Source organism: Haliaeetus leucocephalus, unplaced genomic scaffold, assembly GCF_000737465.1.
Source record: "Haliaeetus leucocephalus isolate CR32 unplaced genomic scaffold, Haliaeetus_leucocephalus-4.0 Scaffold1, whole genome shotgun sequence".
Lineage (NCBI taxonomy): Eukaryota > Metazoa > Chordata > Aves > Accipitriformes > Accipitridae > Haliaeetus > Haliaeetus leucocephalus.
In genome coordinates, this window is record NW_010972437.1 from 7,081,308 (window position 1) to 7,104,695 (window position 23,388).

The window sequence follows — 23,388 nt, forward strand, 5'->3', positions numbered from 1 at the left end:
CTTTTTCTGCAAGGTTCTGACAAAAGTGAGCTTCAAGAATGGCTTTGTAATTATCCATTGCAGCTTTCACACTAACTCTTTACTTTTCAGCAGGGTAATAAACTGTGAATGTATGCAATTTTTATAAAGCTTATGGACAGACATGTGCTTTGACTTCAGAACACTTTTTTAGAAACTTAGTAGCTGACACCAATTTTCTTAGACACTGATACAATTTGAATATCAATCTTTAATTTTTTTCAGATGGAGCAATTATCAGATGAAGAACTTGACCATGGTGCGGAAGAAGATAGTGATAAGGAAGATCAGGATCTGGACAAGATGTTTGGGGCCTGGCTGGGGGAACTGGACAAACTCACGCAGGTTAGCGAGGTTTCAATCATATCCCAGAATAATTCTTTACAAGTATTACATGTTTCTTTTCAGTTGGATGCTAACTACTTAGCACTGCCACTTGAAGCAAGGTAGACTGTAGCATGTGACCAGCTCAGTACTCTTTAAAGATTTCTAAAGTGGCTTGTTTTCCCCATCTCAAAGTTGTTAAATTCATTTTTCATGACCTGCTAGTTTGACCTTTCCCAAAGGGTATGATTTCTTCTGACAACTATGGAATTGGTATTTTGTCCTCATGTATATAGAGAAACACTGACTTTAGCTGGCTGGCTAGAGGTAGGCTATATCTCCATACACATGGCTGGATATTGTCCAGCTATGACAGCATTTATTTGTTGCACCTGAACAGCAATAAGAAACAAGAAATTGTGAATGTTGCCATTGATGACATGTTAGGGTGCCCTGATACACCCTAGAGGACTCACCATTATTCCAGAGTACTCTTCCTGCATCGGAGAGGCAGCTGAAAGGACATCATCTTTTGGCACTTCCTTTTTTTTTTAGTGTTTTTTCCTTTCCTTCACAAGCAGATCTTGCATTTTGCATGGTATGCCAGACTCTTGGGGTGATAGGCCATTTCTCTGTGACTGCCTGCTATGTTTTTTTCAGCTGTGTGAGCTGGCCCTCTTGAATAACATGTTTCATCTTCTCCCTCTTTGTCACGTAGACTTAAGCAAAGGTATGATACCTTAAGTTTCAGTAAGCTAGAGAAGAGGTAGCTTTTCTCATCTTCATCTTCATCATTCAAAGACTGAAGGAAAATTGAGCTAATCATGTGACGGCATTTCAAATTCAGGCTCATCTGTCTTATCTTCTAGTTAAATCTCTGCCTGCAAGATCTAAATGTACATAGCACTCTAGGGGAAAATCACTTTTTTTTCTGAACTTGTGCATGCAGGGCAATAAAGGATCCTGCCTTTTGAGATGAATGGAAGACAGTGTGAAATAAATCTTTATATTGTAATTCTTGTTTTTTTTAACTCCCTGTGAAGGATTTTTAATGGTAAGCAGGAGCTGTTTTGATGGCATGGGCTCTGTAAATTACCTCAAGTGAGGATCTTCAGAGGAGCACAATAGGTAATTGATCTGAGACCTTTTGTACTCTGCCCCATTTTTTCAGGTATGAGCAGCCTAGATATATAAGCACACTTAGGGCTTACAGCTACGCTATTGACATACAGACTTATGGTGATGTCTCAATTTGTGTGCTGATCCACGCAAAATTCTTAAAACCTACTAACAGATAATTAAGGGGAAGACCCACGTTATTTGTTTCTCACTTTCATATTGCTGTACAACACAGTCTGCAGCATAGCCTGACAGTTGCCGTTCTATCTTTTGCGACTACTGAGAAATGACATTTCTGCCAAAACTTTGAGTGACCTCATATGGTTTTGTATAAACAAGTTAATGCAGTTACTTGTGTCTCAGTTCGTTTGTTTGGAAAGTGATTGTGTCTTGATGCAGCTGTCCCAATAAAGTCCCAATAAAGGGGGGTGGTTAGAGCTAATAAGCTACAAAGTGCATTCTCCTGTAGTCTCAACACTTGTTGCTATTTATCATCTGGATTCTAGGAGCAGTAGGAGGAAAGGTTTTTTTTTTCCCTGAGTTGCTTGAACATTAACTTCCTTTTTAGATTTCCTAGATGTTTGTTTTGGGAGGATTGAAAGTAAGACCCACATTCCTTTCCAGATGGAAGTGCTTTTAAAAAGATTTGTAATTGTTAAGATGCCTATGAGATCATTTGAATTCACTGTGCCCTCTCTAACTGTTCATCTAATGCAAGCATTTAAAATGTAGTCACAAAATTTGGAGCATATGTGAGCAGAGTTTGGCACTGATGCAGAGTGCATTAACATATATCCGGCCCTAGTTATCCTGCTCTGTGGTGCAGGTTAAATGAAGGAAATCTTACCTTGCTTCTCATGATCATTCAGAACTAAGCTTTTGGTTGCAGTTTTCGGCAGTTCTCCAAACTGCTAGTTTAGCATCATAATGTGTTATGGAGAATGTGCTCTGGTAACTGAGAGCATATCACATGTGTTCCCAAGGATGTGAAATAACTTAATTATTATTAAATTCAGTAAAACACGTTTTAGGTGCTTTTAGTCAGAATGTATTTGCTTTACAGGAGATCTTTTGTGGCAGTCTATGGGTTCAGTCTGAAATAATGCGCCCTAACTTGCCTCTTCTGCCTCCAGTTTCACTGCTGCCTCTAGGGTTATAGATTTTTAAATTATTATTATTATTGTTGTTGTTTTTATTATTATTATTATTTAGCTATTCTGTGTGGGACAATATGTAAGCTCCATTAGAGGTACTAGAGGTGAGATTTTTTTTTTTTTTCCACCTGATGGTAGGCAAGGCTGCATCACTAGCTTCTCCTCATTAAGTGGTGATTGACCTCCTAACAAAGTGGGGATTTTTGTGGTTGTGTTTTGGTTTGGCGTGGGGTTTCTTGTTTGTTTGTTTAGGGTTTTTTTTAAGTTCAAGCCAAACTGAGAAGTGAATTCAGCAAAAATAAATATTAGGGAAAAAAATAGTGCATCTGATTTTTAACACAGGCTTGAGTAAAGATTTGGAAAATGGAAATTAAAAGCTTAGATGAGAAACTTTCTTCTGTTGGAGCTAGAAGATGCTTTTCTTTCAGACAAGCTTATCTTCAGGAAAGCTTTATCAGTACAAGCATTGCTTAAATTCAGACCCTCTGCTGGCCTGTCAAGGCTCAACGACAGCAAGAGCTAGATTCCCCATCTAACACTTGTCACTCCAGGGGCAGCAGCTCCAGACCTTGTCATGCACCATTTGGGTCACCAGCTGGATCATGGTACCCTCTTGCTTGCTGCTTACAAAAATGCTGGTATTTCTTATAATATTATGCCTGTATTAGCCTTCATAACATAACAATTCAATGTATTGAGTAGAAAGATGTCTTGTATCTTTTTTTTTTAACCTGTATTAGTTTTTCTAAAAAAATTTATCCTACATAAACTGGGTGGGGTTTGTTTTCACAATGTAATGTTTTTCACAGGAAAGGCTTATTGAGAAAAAAAGCCTGAATTTAGCCAATTTAAAATGCTTTTTAATAAAATAGAATTCTTAATTGAATGCTTTTTTGTGCTTATGCCATGATTAGGCTCATAAGCTAATGGTGCATTTTTGGAGAGGGTGCCACAGTTTGGATGTGTTTAGATACTTGTGCGATTTGCTACAGAGGAGTTGTTACAGGTAAGCCAGCTGTCTGTGTTTCAACATGAGGTAGTAGGTAACACCACTTAAAAATGCATGTAGAATATGCTTCCATCCGTTTGATTCTAAAAAAACCAGAATGTATTTCACATCTCTTCTCCATTGAATATCTGACGCTAAATCTCTGTGGTATGGTGATGTATGTTTTCAGTCAAGCCTGAAAAAGAGGTTTTTGGTTTTTTAATATGGCAGGAGTTTTTGGAAATTTCTGTTAGAGAAAATTAATTTTCATTCATCTTGAAGATTTGCTTGTCCAGTTACTTGTCAAACTTTATTCTGCCCCTTTTTTGTCTTTTTCAGAGTTTGGATACAGACAAGCCTGTTGCACCAGTGAAGAGATCACCTCTCCGTCAGGAAACCAATCTTGCCAACTTCTCATATCGCTTCTCCATGTACAATTTGAATGGTTTGTTGAATTATTTATCCCCTCAATTATTAGTTTAGGAAAAAAACTTGTTCCAGCTATAAATGAGAACTTTGTAAAATATAAGAGTGTTTAAATACACTCCTAGCTGAAGTGAGAACATCTTTGCTGAAGGTGTTGCTTTCTGATGGCACAGAATTTTGAGTATCCTAAAGCAGTATCTTTTACAGCACCTAGTATCTGAGAATTGTAGTGTAGTGTTTGCACAGAAATACACGTTCTGGGATCTGGTCTCATGAAAGAATGAATTGATGTGTATCTGTTAAACAGGAAGAAAGCATCTTGTTTCTTGGGACAAGATGCAGGAATATAGCTACAGAATGATTTCACATTAAACAAAAATCATGTTTTTCCTTGTCTTAAAATAGCTTCCCCTGGTTGTAATAGAGGAAGCCTTAATTTAAAGGCTTGAGTATGTGTATAGTATTTTGTGGGGTTTTTTGGTTTTGTTTTTTTAAAGCAGTTACATACCTTGCATTGCTTTAGCAGAAAATGCTTAGCAAAACACCTACACTTTTTTGAAAATTTGAGGCATGATATTATACGAATGTATGTTTAGATTCTGTTCACGGGATAGCATTTTAAACTTCTCAAATGTAATCTGAACATTCATAGATTTCTTCTGTCAGCAAATGTATTTAACCTAAATAGTTGGGTTTTTTTAATTGCGTTTAGACTGGTCAAGAGTAGTAGTGCAGATAAATTTCTGCTTAACAGTGAGCAGAGATTTTGCAATACAGATGGGAAAAGAAAATACAGCTTCCTTTGCTCCCTTACCCTTTTAAATTTGATAACACAAAGTGAAGAGTTGCACAGACAAATTAAGTAACTCCACATGTACTGAAAACTCTTGTTTGTTGCAGAAGCCCTGAATCAGGGGGAGACTGTGGATCTAGATGCCCTCATGGCTGATCTCTGTTCCATAGAGCAGGAGCTCAGCAGCATTGGGTCTCATTCAGCAAACAATGCTGCAGTGAAACGCCTTGCCACAGAATCCAAAGCTCAGAAACCACCTGCTAGCCGACCTTCTACTAAGCACAGCAGCATGAAAGGATTATCCTCCTCATCTGGTAAGGTGACTAAACCATCACATGCTAACGTATCTTTGGATGACATCACTGCACAGTTAGAGAAGGCCTCTTTGAGCATGGATGAGGCAGCCCAACAGTCTGTTGCAGAAGACACCAAACCAGTAGTTACTGCTCAGCACAGGAGGACAGCATCTGCTGGCACAGTGAGTGATGCTGAGGTGCGCTCAATCAGTAACTCCTCCCGTTCCAGCGTAACCTCTGCAGCTTCCAGCATGGACTCCTTGGATATCGACAAGGTGACGAGACCTCAGGAACTGGACTTGACATCACAAGGGCAACCAATCACTGAGGTAGAGTGTCACTAATTCAAGATTTTGGTTTGGTTTGGGTTTTTTTGTTTTTTCAAACTCTTTCCACACCCCCACCCCCACTGACACTACTAGCTAAACATTTTCAGTGCAGTGGGGTTGATTAAAGATGAAGGTTGCTTTTGCGTGGACTGCACATGCTGTGGCTACTTCTTTCTCTGTTTGTGTATGCAAGGAATCTTTTTAAAGAATGTGTACTTCCTGGTTTTTTTTTTTTTAAGGGCTTTCCTCATCTCTTCCTCTCCAAAGCCAGTCATGGATTTTCATGTTTTATAGCTAATGTTTTTATTCTAAGTAAATCTCATATATTGCTTTTAATTTAAATCTGAGGAGTGCATAGCTGTGAAAAAAAAAAAAGTACAACTGACAAGACTACATTCATGTTACAGTACACTGAATACCTAAAGCACATGGAGCAATTTATGAGTGCCTATCTGGAGCTATACTATACCGGTAATTTGCTGCTACTTAATATTCTTGTTTAATATACGACAGGGAGAACTCTTTGAAGCAACACACAACACAGAAAAACAACTGGGCTGGGATACACCAATAGCAGATGTTCATTTGGGATTTTGGTGCCTCAGTGTTGCTTAATCAGAGAGGAAACTTTTCAGTAAAAAACCAGTCAGTTTGGGGAATGTTGAAAAGCGCTGGTGACTCGTGTGAGGAAATGGGGAAAACGTTCCGGTGAATTTAGAGAACTTAAACTAGAAGCTGTCTTGCAGAAATATTCTCCGAAACAGAAATCTGGCCTGTTCAAAAGTCAGTTGTACTAATATGTGTGTTCTCTTTTATGGGAGAAAACTGGAACAAGCTGAGTTTATTCTAATCAATAATTAACACTAATTTCAATGAGCTGTGCTGAAAGCATGCCTCTACCCATCTGCAGCAAAAGTTCATCTGATGTAAAGAGTGAATGATGCAGGCTTGTCAGTCTAATGATCAACTCATCAAGGTCACACTTAGATTTAAATCTTTATTTGAAATGGTGAGAAATGAATGAGTGACAGTTTAGTTGAACTTCCTTTTTGTATACAAAGTTATTGTTCAGTATGTTTTTATTGGAGATTTGTATTGAGTGAAGCAAAACAGGTATATGTAAATGTGTCCTTTTCTCTTTGGAAAATTAAAATGCAAACCTTTGCATTATTGCTGTAGGCCTAAGTGTTGGAGCCAGCCTATGACAATCATTGATTATATTGTTTGTTTGTCAGTCATTTGTCTTTTTGTGGTATGACAAGGCTTATTTTTAGTGGTGGGGTTTTTTTAATCTCTGACTTATTTGTGCTGGTATGTCTTCTTTTTTTAAATGCAGAAAGTTAGGCAGTATTGCATTTTTGTCTCTCATGTTATAAAGATGACTTACTTGAATCAATTACACTTCTGCAACTTGCATAGCACAAGAAAAACTTGAATTTTGCATTTCTTTATTTTTAAAAATGCAGGATGTTTTCTGCAGTTGATTTTGCAGGTCTCCATCTAGATCTCAGCCCCTCTTACTTCAGGAGTGATATCCTTGAGGCACGAGCAAGATTGCCCTTCGTGTCTCTCAGATTTTTCAGTTCTTCGCATGGCATGAGTAATCAACAAACCACATGCTGCACTTAAGTAAAGTGATGTTGGTGAATCAAGAGACAGAGGTCAAGAAGTTGCTTTGTCTTCACAGGAAGCTAATCTATATTGCTGCAAGTGTTCCAGTTGCTTTCTCAGTTGCTTTCTGAGCTCTTAGCCACTGACTGCAAGACTCAAAATCACCCCCAAAAGCTTTTCTCACAAAGACAAATGAGAGCTGCCTTTGTAAACCCAGTGATTGCTTCTCATAAGAATGTGGCTATTGTTCTTCTGCCCAGATAACTTGATAAGAGTGATTCCTTTGAAGGCAGTAACCAGAAAGTGTTAGTAATTTGAGAACCAAATTCTGCTCTCCTCTTGAGAGCAGAAGAAAATTCTACATTCATTAACAGTTCTGCTTTGGTTTTGTTCTATCTGTTCTTTTTAATTTCAGTAGCCTGAGGAAGATGTTCAACTCAAATTTTCCCCAAGTTTTCAGAATTGTATTCAACTATTCAGTATTAAAACTGTTATGTAATGGAATGGGACTTCCTACTGTGAAGCAACTTTTTTTTCCTCAGCACTGGTGAATGGAAAAGGGGAAAATCACATTTGTTTGGAGTTTGTGATAGATTCTGTGGTGGTGGTTTTAAAATGAAATTCACCTTGTAAATGAGCAGAAACCCAAGGATTCTTTGGTGGAATCATTGGGTACTAACAAAGGAGTTTATTTCCTTTTTAATTCATTTAGTGCCTGAAAACTACTGTTAGGGGTTTATTAATTTTCATGGCTAGGTTGTGAACCAAAACACCTTTTCCTAGTAGGGCTGAATTCTACCCTCCCACCCACACAGTTGACTCAATGGTGCTGTTTCTAATAGAGGACATCCCTCTATGAAGATGACAAGATGTAGTGCCCATGTAGGGAAAAACACCAGTTTTTATGCAGAAAGTGAGGGAGGCTATTACTTCATGGTCACAGCAGATCTGTTTTGAGATTTATAATTCTCACATTGTGCTTCAAGTTAGCTCTTTTCTTTTTGCCTGTCTTCCTTAAGACTGTCTGTAGCGGAGCTGACCTTTAAAATTTTTCTTTGCTGCTATGGCTCTTACGAAAGAGGTCAGTGACTTGGCAGCTCTGCCCTTTTGACTGATCCTTTCTGTCAGTTCCAGGCAGTATAGGTACTTCAAAAAGTCATCCTTTCTTCCACAACCTAATGTTATGGTCTTCCTCTTGTGATTCCAATAAAACAAAGTAAAACGGAAGACTGTTTTGATAGGAGGAAATGTTTGTCTGAAAAAGGAAATTAAGATTTGCAGTTATTAACTTAAGTATTTTATCATAAAAACTAATTCTGCTGTGCATTTAAGAGCTCTCTGACCTGGAAATGTAGGGAAATCCTGTAAAAGAATTGCCATGCACTGGCCCACTGAAGGTATGTATAGTCTAGTATACTTTCTGACTGATAATACTGACAAATCTTATGGAAAGAGGCTGCAATTCCACAACCACTGAAAATGAGAGGATGTCACTTCCCTTTCCTCTCTTTCTTCCTTCCCCGAAGCTTTTATTTACACTGTTTCACCTCCTCCCTTGTCCCAGCTTTAGCACTTACTGGTACTTAACACACCAAAACTTACCACTTTTATTCTGGGGCTCATTCTGTGTTATTTGGATGAATTGCATAGGCTCAGAGCAGTCTGATGTGTGCTGATGCACAGTAGGGGGATTGTAGCCAAGAACTGCAGGCTGGAAGGGAGAGCAGGAATGCACTCACTGGTGGTCATGGATTATCAAAATCTTTTTGCCTGAGCCATTGGACAGGCACCTTAGGGTCACTGTTTTCCTTGTCCTTCTTAGCAGTCTGTGCTGGAGGAACTTCCTGGGGTTGAAGATGCATCAGCATCATGACAGATGATAACTCTCAGTGGTTCTGTTGGCCAGGACCATCCTTGTTCTCATTCTGAATTTGTCTCCATGCCACTTACAGGAGAGTTGACTGGAATTCCCTAGTTTGTCTAAAATCATGGTTTTATTTGTTGTCATCATGATTTGTTTAATTTTCACCCTTTCATAATAGTTCTTAACACTATCTCTTTGGATGCTGTGAACACTAATGTCTTTAAAGACTATTGCTTCGTAGTCTCAAGATCTTGTCTTGGTGGTACTAAATGTTGCCTGTCTGCATTTATGTTCTTGTCTTTAGTCTCCTCTAAGCATTGCTGTATGAGAAGAGCTGTTTCCACCCCACCCCAACCTCCCGTAATTTTTGCTAAATTGAAATTTGGGCTTCACAACATTATTTCCCAAATCCTTGCTTGAACAGTATTCTTTCTTAAATTGGTAGGTTACGTTTTGTCTTCTATACTTTTAGTTATGTAATGAGTAGCATACACTTTAAATGTTGGTTTCTGCGTGTGGGATACTTTACTTGAATGTAGACCAAATGAGTGATGTAATAGCATGAGTTAAAGGTCAGGCGGGTGATGACTATACGACTAACTTGTCCCTTCCACCCATCCATATTATCTTTTGCCTTCTTCCTTTGGCCCCTCTGCCACCAAGAACTTGTCTCTATTTTCAGTGAGCTGTGCTAGAGCAATAGGAGAAGAAAGTAGTGGGGAGAGAATAGAGAACTGTGTTGGTCATGCTTGTGTAGCTAGTTATGTCTGGGTGGTGAAAGGGTCCATTCATGGACAGTCATTGTTACTGTCCTGCATATACTCAGTGACGAGGTTGCAGATAAGTTTGAAATCTGCCATCTGGTCTGGCACAGTACAGCATCACTCCCCCTCCTCCTGCTCCCAACATGGAGTTCTTTATGTCTATAACCCAGTTTGCACAGCTGAGAGATTCTGACTTACATATGAAGATAATGCATAATTTAGCAGTTGGTAATGCTACATGATTTTTTTTTTAAGCTTTTACTTAAATTCATTGTAGTTTTAGGCTTGATGTATAAGAGGTGAAAGTCATGACAGGGGACTGCCAGTGCATTAAAACCACAGGTTCTTTGCTTTACTTGGCAGAGAAAGTGGCAGTGTAAATGTTAACATTTCTTTTGAGGAAAACAAGGGAGCTTTGGGGGCATGACAGTAATGGTTGTAACATAAGCTCAGCACACATAGACAAATCTGTATTGGCTAATAAATCCTGTGGGATAAAGTGGAAAACTTGAAATGGGCATAAGGAAAGACGAAGTTTGTGTTCCATGGCGGTTTTGCCTTGGTTCTTGTATGGACATGTCACTAAAATAATGCTTGCTACACACTGGCATAACACAGAAGCTTTTCTACACCTTAAAGATTATTGTAGGCCATGTTTTATGTACGACTACTAAATGTTATATTGTGTGAAAATGCAGTTAACTGTTTCTGTATGCAGAGAAATCAACCCATAGTAGATACAGTCTTTGGTAGGCAACAGTGTCTTAGAACAGGGTTGGATTAATGAGCCTCACATGTTATTTGTAGGTGATTTAAAGAACAAGTTGTGGTCTATTTTAGCTCTTGGAGGAATAGAGCATTCTTGGCTCTTGTATTTTGGGAGCTAAAGGTTTGAGTAGTTTTCCCTGCGTTCCATGTTTGTGTGGTTGGCAGATGCCAAGGATGTTGGTCTCTGATTTGTGAGAGTAGTCACAGATATGCAACAAACAAGGCATGACAGACATTTGTTTTGTGTTTCTTCTAAAGAGTCTTCAAAAAATTTAAATTAATTTCATTTTCTGCCAGTTCAATTATGTCCTTAGTTTTGTACACGAAATGTATTCTGGAGTGTTTCCAGTTACCCTTTTGCTAAGCTGAAAATAGTCAATGGAAAGACTTAATTCAAAACACAATTAGACCATCTCTTCCTCTTTTTTTCCCAATTATAAGTCACAAAGTGTTTTTTAATAAGTCAACAGTAAAGGGAAATTGTCCATATTTATCATCTTGAAGAATTACTTTGGCTTCCAATTTTGTTGGCATAAGAAGTATGAGCCGTCCAGTTTTCAAATGTTCTTGAAATACATGTAAAACGACTCTTCACTTGTCAGACTTTTGGAGGCTTTCAAAACATCATCTGAGATAAACATATCAGTTTATGAAGTATACACAATACTTATGTATTTTGGTAATCAAATGTGCTTGGCTATTTATCGTGAAGTTTATGCACGACAGTAAAATAGTTTTCATCATTTTTATGCACTAGTATGAAAAGATTACTAATACACTCTTCCCAATGACTGCAAAACTAGCACCTAAACTTTTTTTCACATTATACTTATGGAATCTGCAAAGCAAATGATGGGAAGGCATTTTTGTTTTTGTAAAAATTTTGAATTGGAATCCAAGGCAGACATTCTAAAAGTTTGAACTACTGCACATGCATGGAATGGTAGGTTTTAAAAATTGGGGTACATAGATTTAAACTAAGTGACAGGGAAATGAGAACCTGAATGTTATCCTTGTATTGGTAAATCTCGATTCTCCAATCAATATATCTGACTTCTTTCATAGCCATGAATTTAGAATTTACCCTGTAACTTTTTTCCACATAGGAGGTCACTAATTAAAGTGTAGGAAGAGCTGTAAAGCACGTAAGAATATATTTATCTTCTGAGACTGCCTTTCAGCTTTGCCTCACACCGACGAATAAGATTAAAAGTTCCCTTTCTGGAAGGAACAGGAAAATGGACAGCATGATACATGCCTTGTTTGACACAGCTGGCTGGCAAAGTTGGTATCAACTAAAAAATTACAGTTACAGTATATTTTGTTACTTTAAGTATGAACACTAAAGGCATTGTCTATGCCTAAATGCTGTTCTTTCTGGTTGCTCTGTGACGTTGGAGTCTTTTGTGGATGAGCAACTGAATGAATCGATCTCTGCTATCCCAAATGCATTTATCTGCAGTTAAAACTGCTTCTTCAGAAACTTTCCTGGTAGCCCCTTGCATGTGGCAGTAGTGAGATGACTGTCTCCAGCAAAGTTGTACTATATCAGTTAGAATTTGCCTGTGGTGTGCTTGGCCTTTCTTCCCTTGTCTTCTGGAGATACCAAACACTTGATGGTTTCTGTTCTCTAGCTGTTCCAACTTTTTAAGGTGAAGGCACACAGTTCAAGATTCATCAGCCTTCACTCTCCAGTTGCGGTAGGCTCTTGCCTATTACAAGAAGAGAATGTGAGCTGGAGGCAGTGGTAGTCAGCTGAGCTGGTACCCTCTTAAAATGGTTAGACTTCTGTGTGTGTATGTACATACGCTGTTTTGATTAGTAATGCTAACAGTAGAACAGCTGCTGTTGCTGATGGAAGCTGTTTGCAGTCCAGTGACCTTTTTAACCCTTCTAGCTTCCCCTCCTGCCTCTTTACATGCATTAATTAGAGATGTCGTTATCACAGACTTCATCAGTTGTAGAAGACAGTTTGAATTGGGTCCTGTGTAAATAACCATGTTTAAAAATAAATCTCAGGGCTTTCATGCTGGTTCCACAGCACTTTAGAAAAATATTTGTGTTTATGGTAGGATTTATTGAGAAAAAATTATTTCATTGATACAGACAAGCTAAGAAAATGGTTGCTCAGTGGTTGGAACTCTTACTAGATTGGTCTGGAAGAGACAAAATACCATGGATCAATGACCAAGTAAATCTAGGCAACATACCTCTCTGAAGAAGCAGTCTTGGACCAAGCCACTAGCCCTGAGTTGAGAATTGAGAGTTCTTGTCTCATGATGTTACCAAATTTTGTCAAAAGTGCTGCAGGGAGTTGTATGCTTTAGTTGCAGTTTCCAGTGAAGATGTTGCTGTACAAATTGTGATTAATGAATGGGGCTTTTAAAATAGCCAATTTCTTTGTAGATACACCAGTCTACTTAAAACCAAGACAAATTCCTTTACTTTTTCTGCAATGTCTAATTAGATTAGGGAAAAGAAAAACTACATCTGTAGGAAATTAGCAACAGATTATTTGTTTGTCCTTACTTCAGGTTGCCAAAAATCAAATTTGGAACAGATGACAAAAATTAAGAACACAGCAGCCAATTGTGGAACATTAAACTTTTAAGAGGAAAAAAGAATTTATGCGGTTTTCTTCAGTTGCTTATACTTCTAACTTATAGGATGAAAACTAGGGTCTATCAGGTTTGTAAAGGAGTTTGAACCCAAAAAATGAGACTTCATGTTCTGAAGAAACAACTGAGAACTAGCCTTTTAGCTGTGTCAGTTTTGCACATGCTGGTTAGTGTTTAGTCTGTTATAGGACAATAAAAGTGGTCTGCAAGTACAAAGAAAAGTCTTCATTTTTAGTTAACCAAATTTACAGCCTTGGTTACGATTTCCTGTGTTGGACATTTACTGGTCTCATGTTTGTAAAAGTTATTCAAGATTTTAGACCAGCCACATCAGTGGTTTGCTTTATGAATGCAGGTTTAACTTTTTTCATATGGTTTACCTGTTTTTAACCAAAAGGGTAGATCTGTGACTTCTAACTCCCTAGCTGTGTACACCCATTCTCTTCCAGTGATTGATTTTTGGTTGATTTGATGTCTATAGTCACTTTTTTAGGACTGATGCGAAGTTTAGAAGTCAACAGACATATAAGCAAATGTCACTTAATACAGTTACTACTCAGTGGAAAAGACAGTAGATTCAAACAAAACCAATTAAAGCTACGTGTACTTTTATTCCTTAGGATTCTTAGCTGCTTTGATGTCTTGTTTTCTGTACTGCAGATAGAGCCCTTCACAGGATGAAGTATCTGATATTCTTTCTCTAACTAATGCAGTTACACATGAATTAGTCTTACTAAAGTTTTGGGGTTTTTTTTTCCCCTTCCTTCTTTCAGTCTTCCACTTAAGACATCTCTTTTTGGACAGATCAGACAACCATTTTCCATGAAATTATACTCAATTTTATTGATTGTTATGTATTTTTTTTCTTTTGGGAAAATTCCACTGCTTGAAACTGTCTTCCTGCAGACAAAATTTATTTGGGATTTCATGTTTGGTTTATGCTAATTTAGGTCCTTGCTACTGCTGAATTGGGCAGTCTTGCCCCATCTTGTATTGGCACTAGTGTTTGTGCAGCTGACTAGTGATTTGGATCAGCTCATGGTCTCCCTGAAAAATAATCCTTCTGAATTAGTTGTTCATTGATCCACTGGACCTCATGGTCAAAATCACTGTTGTCCGCATGAAAGATATGAGAGCACATGATTGGGGGAAGGTCAGGACTGCCTCTTTCTTGTGGCAGTTGAGTCTTAAATTTCTTAAAAACGAGTAGTGAAACTAAGCTTGAACTGAAATGTTTACTAGTTTTTGCAATACTTTCTGTCCTGCTGCGTCCCAAGGAACTTGTATTCTACAGGGAAGCATCACAACCTGACCCGGGAGGTGCATGGACTAGCAAACAGTGCACCTCATGCACACGGTGAAGCAGTTTCTTAATTTGAACTGTCCACAGACATGTTTCTTAAATTGCAGCAAATTTCAATGGTTTAGACTGTAACTGTCAGAACTGGCATGAAGTTATAAGTGTCCCTAGTAGTTAAGAAATACTTGCTGTAAATGAATATTTATTTATTTTTGTTAGTCCTGATTGGGATTTTTGGGGGTTGGGTTTGTTTGTAAGTTTGTTTTTAAATTGCAAAGTTGAACACTTGGAGTTAGGAAATTCCAGTTGTCTGCAGTGAAATGGAGTTGCATGAGTTCCAGGAGGGCGGTTGGCCACTTGGGAGCACAGAGTAATAGCTCTAGATTCTCATTTCCCATGTCTGGTTCCAATATGCTCTGCAGCACCCAGGCATTGCAGTTTAAAGGAGGCTGGTGTACACTCCCACCATGGACCATGACCAAGCATTCTCAAACTTGGCCAATCTTTTGTTCAAGGTTAGTAGTGTGCAGTCCAGTTGAAGGTCTGGGTAGTGCTCTGTGAGAGGATGCATCTGAGGTTTTTTAAATTGTGATGCTTCAGACTTGACTGAGATGTTACGGACTACAATTTTAATTCTAAAGGCTTATGCTTAGACGAATTTGGGTAACTTCCCATGGGACAGCACAAAGCAGGCCTTTGAGGATGCCCCTGACAATCTGTTTCATGGTCAGACATGCAGAGGTCTTTAAAAACATCTATATTTTAAATGAGATACACCTTCCTTTCCTCTCTTGGAAATACTTTGTCTCATGTAAATGACTAGTAATCATCCTATAACAGTAAGCCATCATGGAAAATTTCTTAGTGGTTATAGCTTGGCAAAATTTTTATAAGCAGCTGAAAACGCGTCTTGTATGTGGAAGAATCAGGCAGCTCTGTTATCTAATGCTGCTGCTTCAATTTCAAAGTGTCTATTTTCCTTTTCTGAGGTTTTGGTAAGAATAAACTGTAACCCCTTCTGCAAACCTTAACTGTGAGTTACACAATTACCAAAATTAACATGCCTGAAACAAATACTTCTGTACCTTTGAAGGAAAAGGAGCAAGCACTGGATGACGAACTGGAAATCTTAGGCAATCTGCTTTTTAGTAGCATAATATTCAATTTTTGATCCCTTAACAACTTTACACTAAGAAGCTTGTCACTACCATGAACATTTTGTCCTGAGCTGTCTTCCACCCCCCCCACCCTCCCCTTCTCTTACTAAAGATTATGGAAATACAGACATACTTCCTCCTAATTTCTTTTTAAATGAATTAAAGTATGAGGAGGCTCAGAGATCTAAAATAGTATGACCAACTGGAAATAAGATAAGTTTCTACTAAATCGATACTCTTCTTATATGTACTTAATAGTTGTCACCAGAGTGTATTATGTTGTTTACTGGTATGGAGGAACTGATATGGGAAGCAGATAAGCTTGTGTAAATTGACAGTATGGGTTTTTTTCTGTTAGTAGTGTTGAGAGAATTTAACTCTCAGTTGTTTGCTTAGTGAGCAAGTGGTTGTGCAAAGAGAATGTTACCTGGGTTTATTTTCTGATTTGTTTCAATGAAGATGTGTGCCTGCAGATGTTTTACTGCAGTGCCTTTATCTCAGATTATTGACTGTTTCTCCTCTTACTGTGGTCAAAAACATACTTGTATCCTATCTCCTCCCTTTCCATAGGAGAGAGCCTGAATCTTCTCTTGCCTTCAAGTCATTGATCATTTGTCCATAAGAAATTTGGATGAGGGACATGGCAACTTCTTAATCTAGTTTTGTTGCCTTTGCTTAAGTTAATTGTCATCACTACTTCTTTCTGCCCTCTTCTGAGTGATAATAAAGCCTTTCTTTCTCCTCCCTCCTTTTCCCGTCTTTCTCTTTAGCATCCTTCCCTCCCTATTTTCCTACATTTTTACTGTTTCTATGGGACATTCCATCAATCAGTCCAAGCATCCCTTTAACTTCCCAGAAGAGGAAGCTGAATTGATTCCTGTAAGTTGTTATGACATGTTTATATGGCTCCCGTTTGTTAATAGTTGTGTCAATTTGCAGCGCAAAAATCACATTAGTGACTTAATTCATTACTGTCTCAACAGTGCAGTAAGGTAACCACGTAGATTATTACAGTCAAGCTTTTTGGTTGTCTTTAAGTTCATTGTTGCCTATTTTCTGGTTATTAATTGGGCAATGCTACTTAAAATACGCTTCACTTTTTTTCTGAAGCATGGTTGCTCTTGGCAGTCATAGAATCGTTTAGGTTGGAAAAGACCTTTAAGATCATCAAGTCCAACTGTAAACCTAACACTACCAAGTCCACCACTAAACCGTGTCCCTAAGTGCCACATCTACCTGTCTTTAAATACCTCCAGGGATGGTGACGCAACAACGTCCCCAGGGCAGCCTGTTCCAATGCTTGACAACCCCTTTGGTGAAGAAATTTTTCCTAATATCCAATCTAAACTTCCCCTGGTGCAACTTGAGACCATTTCCTCTTGTCCTATCCCTTGTTACTTGGGAGAAGAGACCGACACCCACCTCGCTACAACCTCCTTTCAGGTAGTTGTAGAGAGCGATAAGGTCTCCCCTGAGCCTCTTTTAATTAGATGTTCATCATTTTATATTGTGTGCTCTTACACGTTCCATATGAATACATAATCTCAGAGAGTTTGCAAAGAAAAATTTCAGTTCTTTCCCATCTTTGTCCCCCTTTGGGACAAAATTACAAAAATTCTTTTTAAACTGTTTTTAATTCTTGAGTTCTCTTATGAAAATAGTGGATTCTAATTCTTTAAGCTGGTATCTAAAGAATTCAATGTACTGATGTAGTTGAAATGAAACCTATAGTAGTGTCTTTTCAACAAAGTTTTGCAAGCATATGGCTCTCTATTGAACACTGCTTACTCAGTTTCCCTCGTTTTAGTTTGTTTCTCAGGGGCAGAAGGAGGCTTTTAAAAGTAGTGTTTTTAAAGTGTTATATTAAATCCAAAATAGTGGCACAAGAGTGCCACCAGCTGGCTTAATTAGATGTGTGTGTTAATGTTAAATTGTTAAAGAGTTTTGCAAGATAGGTGGCAAGATACTTACCTACGTAAGTCCTCAGTGTCTTGTCATTGTCTTTTTTTTAAAATGTACTGTGGTAAGTTATTCTGTTGTACATAACTTAAGTGAATGATGTCTTTGAACCTACAGATAATATTTAACCAGAAAGGATTTTTTTTTTTTTTTTTTTTCCATTTAACATATTTAATGCCTTAGAACGATAAGATAAAATACCTTAGAAGATTACCAGGTCATCTTTTTCTTACACTTCATACCCAGGTTTTGTTCATTATTTGTAAATTGACAGTGTAAGAGCGTATTTGGCACCTTTTATACTGTAATGCACTGTTTTTAAACCCTGCATGTATGTGTTCTAAGCCCTTACCTTAAAACCCTTATGAACAGATGGTCCGTGAACTTCTGGTATTTAGGCCTGAAGATAATGGATGTTACATTCCTGTCTCCAAAGAAGGGGTATAGGAAATCTTTGAAGTCCAAAACGTAATTTGGAACAAGACTATATTCCATTTTTTTATAAACATCAAGGCTAGCTGTCTTTTGCTGAATGAATTACACATGAAAACTATTCAATTTTTTTTCTCCTAACAGCATATAGGACTTCTAATGTTAATGTTAATTTTACTCAAATTTAGTTTTCTGTGTTGTGATTATCCATACCAGCTAAAGTTCATTATGGAGACATCAGTAGGCTTATTTATATGCTTTTTTTTGTTCTAGTATTTTGATCATCATACCCCCCTTTTTAATGTAAAAATGTTTCTGTACTTTATACTTCTGTGCACAGCTGTTTTTATATCCCTTGAGAAAGGTATAAATTTTATTTTATAGAATGTTAGTGTTCTGATCAGTGTTTCTTTTCTAGTATTTTGAGGATTTTTTTATTAGTAGTATTAATATTATTTTTTAATATCCATAGTTTTCAGTGTGACTTGGAATAATTGCTGCCGGGAGTTATGGTAGAAAACAGTCCAAAACAGTTGTCATTGCAATGTCTGCTTATACTTCTTGTATAAAATGAGTTAAAAACATAATTTTCCTATTTTTTTATAGTTTTCACTATTTTTTCTCTATCCAGGTCTTTTGAAATAAATTGAGTTTCTGAAACTTAGTTCAAAGTCTGTTCCATATTATGGAGAAGCACTAAAACATAATTGAATAGCTTTTTATGTATTGTGTAAAAGTTGTCCGCAAAAGAAGTGATTTTGGCACAAAAAGAAGTTGCAAGCTTATTTGATACCTGATGGTAGGTTTCATATTTGCTTTTTTTTAGGGAAGGAAGAGTATCTTCTGAAGATTATAAAGAAACAAACTTAGTGAGGTTCAGTCTCTAGCACTACCAGTGTTATGGCTTGTCCAGAGTTACTGTTGTTAAGTCTTATAGCACAGTTTATATTGACAGATTCTTCACTTAAAGAGTTTCTGTGGAAGTGCAAATTACATGATTTGATGATGTGACAAGGAGAAAAATTTTTATTGCCTCTTAAGAATCCTCTTAAAGCCCTATCATATTTCTGTTCCTGGATGCTCACCAGGCTATGGTATTTTGAGTTCTGCCTGAGCAGTGGTGGTGTTAGATTAACTGGGAATCTTAAGTGGAGTCTGGCTCTGTATTCATTATTTAAAGTATCAAAGTGTAAGTGTTGGTTTTAAAATTCTTTTATTGACAGAGTGGTTTTATAGATCCCCTTTTAGTAGAAAATTTTAACACCTGCTAATGCCTATTAAGTGAATTTTTTCTACATATAGTGGAAATAACTTTGGGAAGCTTATTCATTTGCACTGCATTTGCATTAGTCATTTTATACAAAAACTTATGAAAAGGTATGGCTGTAACTGATGGCTGGATTTTATTGAGAAAGCTATGCTATACATAAAAAATACAGCTTTAAAAAAACCTAGTAGAAGTAAAGAATTATAGCTAGCTTTGGACTGTGCACACATCATATACTATTTGGCCTTGCACCCTTAGTTGAGTGCTGGCCTAGAAATATGTGATCTTTCAAAGAATTCGGTACATGAATTAGGCATCAAGTCTTTGACTCGGTGTTATTCATGTTGAATAAGCTTCACTGAGTATTTTAATGAATGCAGCAATTAAAAAGTCTTCCAACACTGTTACAACCTCGCTCTTATACTAAGCATGAGATTATATAAAGAACTGCGTGTTTTTGCCTTCTCTGAAGCTTTTGTCAAATTTTGATACTTTCATGATGTTTCAGACTACTTTTATCTTTCAAGGGTATTTTAATATTCTGATCGCATGACAATTTAAAAAAAATAAACTGAAAATACCCATTATGAGAAATGATAGTCTTTTACTGTGGAAGCAGTCAGCTTACTGCAACAGAATAGAAAAGTGCATGGCATTGGGGGGGTGGGAGGGACAGGACATACTACTTGGTGTAACTGGAATAGTTTATATATCCTAAATTAACCTAAGATGATGCACTGGGGGAGGGACTTACTTGCTGCCAGGGCATGAGTTCTCATCGTAATAGGAGCAGGTGGAAGGAGAACAGATGCTTTTCACGGTGGAAGACTAGAAATGTCTACCTAGGGTAATTAGTGTTTTGGTTTTATTTTCCTAGATTTCATTGGTGTTATTTTTCATCTGGGAAAGTGCTTGGGGCAGAAAAGTAGGTTAATTTATTTAGAAAGATCAGGCATTTATATTGTCAGAGCTTTGATATATATTTGAACTCCAGAAGTAGAGAGGAAGAGTGGGCTATTTAGATCCTGTGTGTGGTCCAACGTGATTTAGTTATTTTTTAAGATACTACAATATTTAGCTTCCCCTGAACGATGGAATATTCCTAGGAGCCTGTATTAAAGGGCAACATCTGTTTACCTCAAAACTTGATATTTGAGCTGAAGTCTTTCCTTTGAAATAGATTAAATGCTTTATTTGTGATTGAGTTGTGAAAGAGTAACACGTTCTAAAATGAAACTTAATTTTTTTCTTTCTCTAATGGTTTGTGCAGGTCAAATATTTAAAAAAATGTTATGTGCACATAGTTGTTGTTTAGCCAAGCTGTAATTCGTAGAGCTTGGGCTTTCCTGTTGCTTTGCTACTTCTGCTCATTCTAACTTTTGTGTATCTGCAGTACTGCAGAATGTGTTATGCAGTAGGAAGGAGCCATGCACAAAAGGTGTCTGGCAAAGAATTGTTGCCTTCCTGTTCCTAGACATGTCTCTCCAGCTCAGATTCATGTAGGCAGTTGTCATCACACTGTTACTTCACATTTTACTGGCCAACACCTGTTCCCATGAAATACCATTGTTCTTGATTTCCAGAATAACTTTCCTGTGGCTATCTGTTCTCATATTTTACTGCAGGTCTGGAATGTGGTATTAGCAGTCCCCAGTGGTTATTATTTTGTAAGAAATATATGGCATTCCCTTTTCTGGAGAGAATAAAAGTTCCTTAGTGGAGAAAAGTTCCACTGTACTTAAATGCAAGGTGGCAACAGCCAAAATGACCAATGATAGGAAGAAAGTTAAGCGATCTGCCTTGAGCTTCTCTGTAGGAGAAATATTCCTGGCAAATGGTATTTCCTTTAAGGAGAGATTCAGTATCTCTTCTTTATCCTGATACTGTTGTTGACTGATAGGCTTAAGGGGTGGCTAAACCCTAAGGAAGAGGCTACAAATGTACGTTGTAATGTTCTTTCTACTGCAGTCCTCCATTCACCAAGAAAAAGTGGTCCATATTAATTGGAGTCCCTGATGTCTGACAAGAACTCTATCAAGAAACTCCTTAATCCTTGAACTTGTCTTTGGATTTTTATGTATAGTTTTGAGCTTTGGATTGAGCCACCAATTTATTCCAGAAGTTCTGTACTAATATCTTGTAATGACACCATTCTAAACTGACTTTGTGTGAAGTTAGAGCTTTTGTGTAGGAAATGATACAATTAAATTTAAAAATGCACCTAGCAGAAATCATAAAAAGAGGATCAGTCTGCCTTCAAGTTAAGCAAAGCTGTATTATTCACCAGCAATGTTAGCATCACCTCAGGCTTGCTCAGGCTGAGTAAATGAACTGTTCTTTAAACAATAGCCTTTATTAAGTACCATTGATGTTGCTGGAAATCCTGCGTGTGTAGAAAAAGCAGAATGTATTAGTTCATCAGTCCAAAATTATATGATTGTGTATGTCAGGAAGTCTAATATGAAAATTCTGTATGACTGTAAACAATGCACAAGACCTTTTAATTATACCAGGTCCTGCATCACAAAGCCCTCATCAGTGTGTGCTTGAGGTGTGAAAAATTTGTCACTAGACAGCACTGCTGTGCTTGTAAAACATATGATGTAGACACAGATGGTAATTAATCTGTGCGCAGAAAAATCCATTTATTCTGTAGCATAGCCTGTGTCTATATTAGTGGCTAAGTACCAGGTGGAGCTTGGGCTGGAGCCTAGGTTTTACTTCAGGTGCTATGTAGAGTCTTTTCTGAGCTGGAACTTTTAAAGCCTGCTAGAGATCCTTAATTACTGATCCCAGCATGTGGCAATCACATCAAGTAAACTGCCCCTGCAGGAACTGTATTCACCAGACTATTTGACATTGCCTTGCATTAAGTTGTAGACAGGGTCCCTTCATATTTTTTCAGGGGACTATACCGTATTGTGGCTCTGAAGGAGAGATGGGGATTCTGTGCTGCTAATTATTAAACAAGTATAGTAGGCTGCTCGGTTGCCATGCCTTGTTCTATATAGCATTGGACCAATTGACACAAATAAGGCTGATATGGATGCAGCCAAATGGGACAAAATTTGCAGTACAGTGGTGCTACACAGGAGATATACTTAATGCTCTTGTTACTTGTTACAGTGTTAGCCTAATTTCCTTAGCAGACTTGTGACTATGTGGTTCTGCAAATTCCTCTGGGCTGATGGTTTTGTTGTTCCTCTGTAGCAGATGCTGGAGAAGATAATCAGTCTGTTAACTCTCATTAACTGATTTTTGCCTTTTGAGAAGTTCTTCTCTGCTGGTTGTTACTGATTTTGCTTCTGCTTTTTAAATAGATTAAAATATGTTTTCTGCTAATGTCTCTCCCAAGAGAAATACAGGATTTTGTTTCTAACTTCTTGGATTATATAATTTGGACTGTACAGGAGAAAAGACACTTAAGTCCTTTTTTTAGAAAAAAGAAAAAATCAATTGTAAGTCAGATTTGGATTATTATTATTATTATTATGGTAACGTTTTGTTTTTTTTTTAAACTATGGAAGCAGCAGCCAGTGTAGAAAGCATGAAACCAGTTTCTTGTCTCCAAGATGACCAATTTTTAGTGGCTTTGTTTGCGTAACAGAAGTAGAATGTTCAGTTTTAGAAGACTGGACAGGATTTTGAAAAGCTTTGTAAGTGCATGCTTTCTTACTTTTGTAGTTCTAAATGTCTTTAAAAATAAGTTGTCTCTTGCAGAAAAGAAACCAGTAGCAGGTAAGAAAAACTTTTCTTAATTCTATTGTGTGACTTTTGTATAGGGGAAGATTAAAATAGTGTCCTCTATTAGCACAACTGCTTTTATACCAGTGTGTTAGGCTCGTAGTATTTGGGAATGTTCACGTTTTTATGGGAGGGAAATAAAGTATTGATGTAGGGTTTTTTTCCTTAAACCCTACTTTATCTTCTGTAATCAAGACACTATAAAATTACTATACTGACTTCTTCTGACTTATGTTCTTTCTCTTTCTTTCTGCACAAGCACTCCTATTTGGACAGGGAAACCTCCCTCCTTCTGAGAAACATTGCAGGAAAGCCTTCTCATTTGCTGACCAAGGTGATGCTTCTTCTTTCCACCTGTATGTGACTATTTCTATGTAGAAAGAATGCTTTTGGTTTGTGCCATGCTTCTCCCACACCCGCCCTTTCCAGGGACTTGTGCATTCACTTACATGATTTT

General features: G+C 37.5%; 1 protein-coding gene across 1 annotated transcript in view; it reads left to right on the forward strand.

Annotated features, from left to right (window-relative positions):
- Positions 1-243: 243 nt before the first annotated feature.
- RAPH1 (Ras association (RalGDS/AF-6) and pleckstrin homology domains 1) overlaps positions 244-23,388 on the forward strand; it is a 58,166-nt gene continuing 35,021 nt past the window's right edge. Inside the window, exons 1-3 of the mRNA XM_010565395.1 lie at positions 244-363; positions 3,943-4,048; positions 4,930-5,447. Of these exons, the coding sequence (XP_010563697.1) occupies positions 244-363; positions 3,943-4,048; positions 4,930-5,447 (744 nt within the window). The remainder of the gene's footprint in view (positions 364-3,942; positions 4,049-4,929; positions 5,448-23,388) is intronic.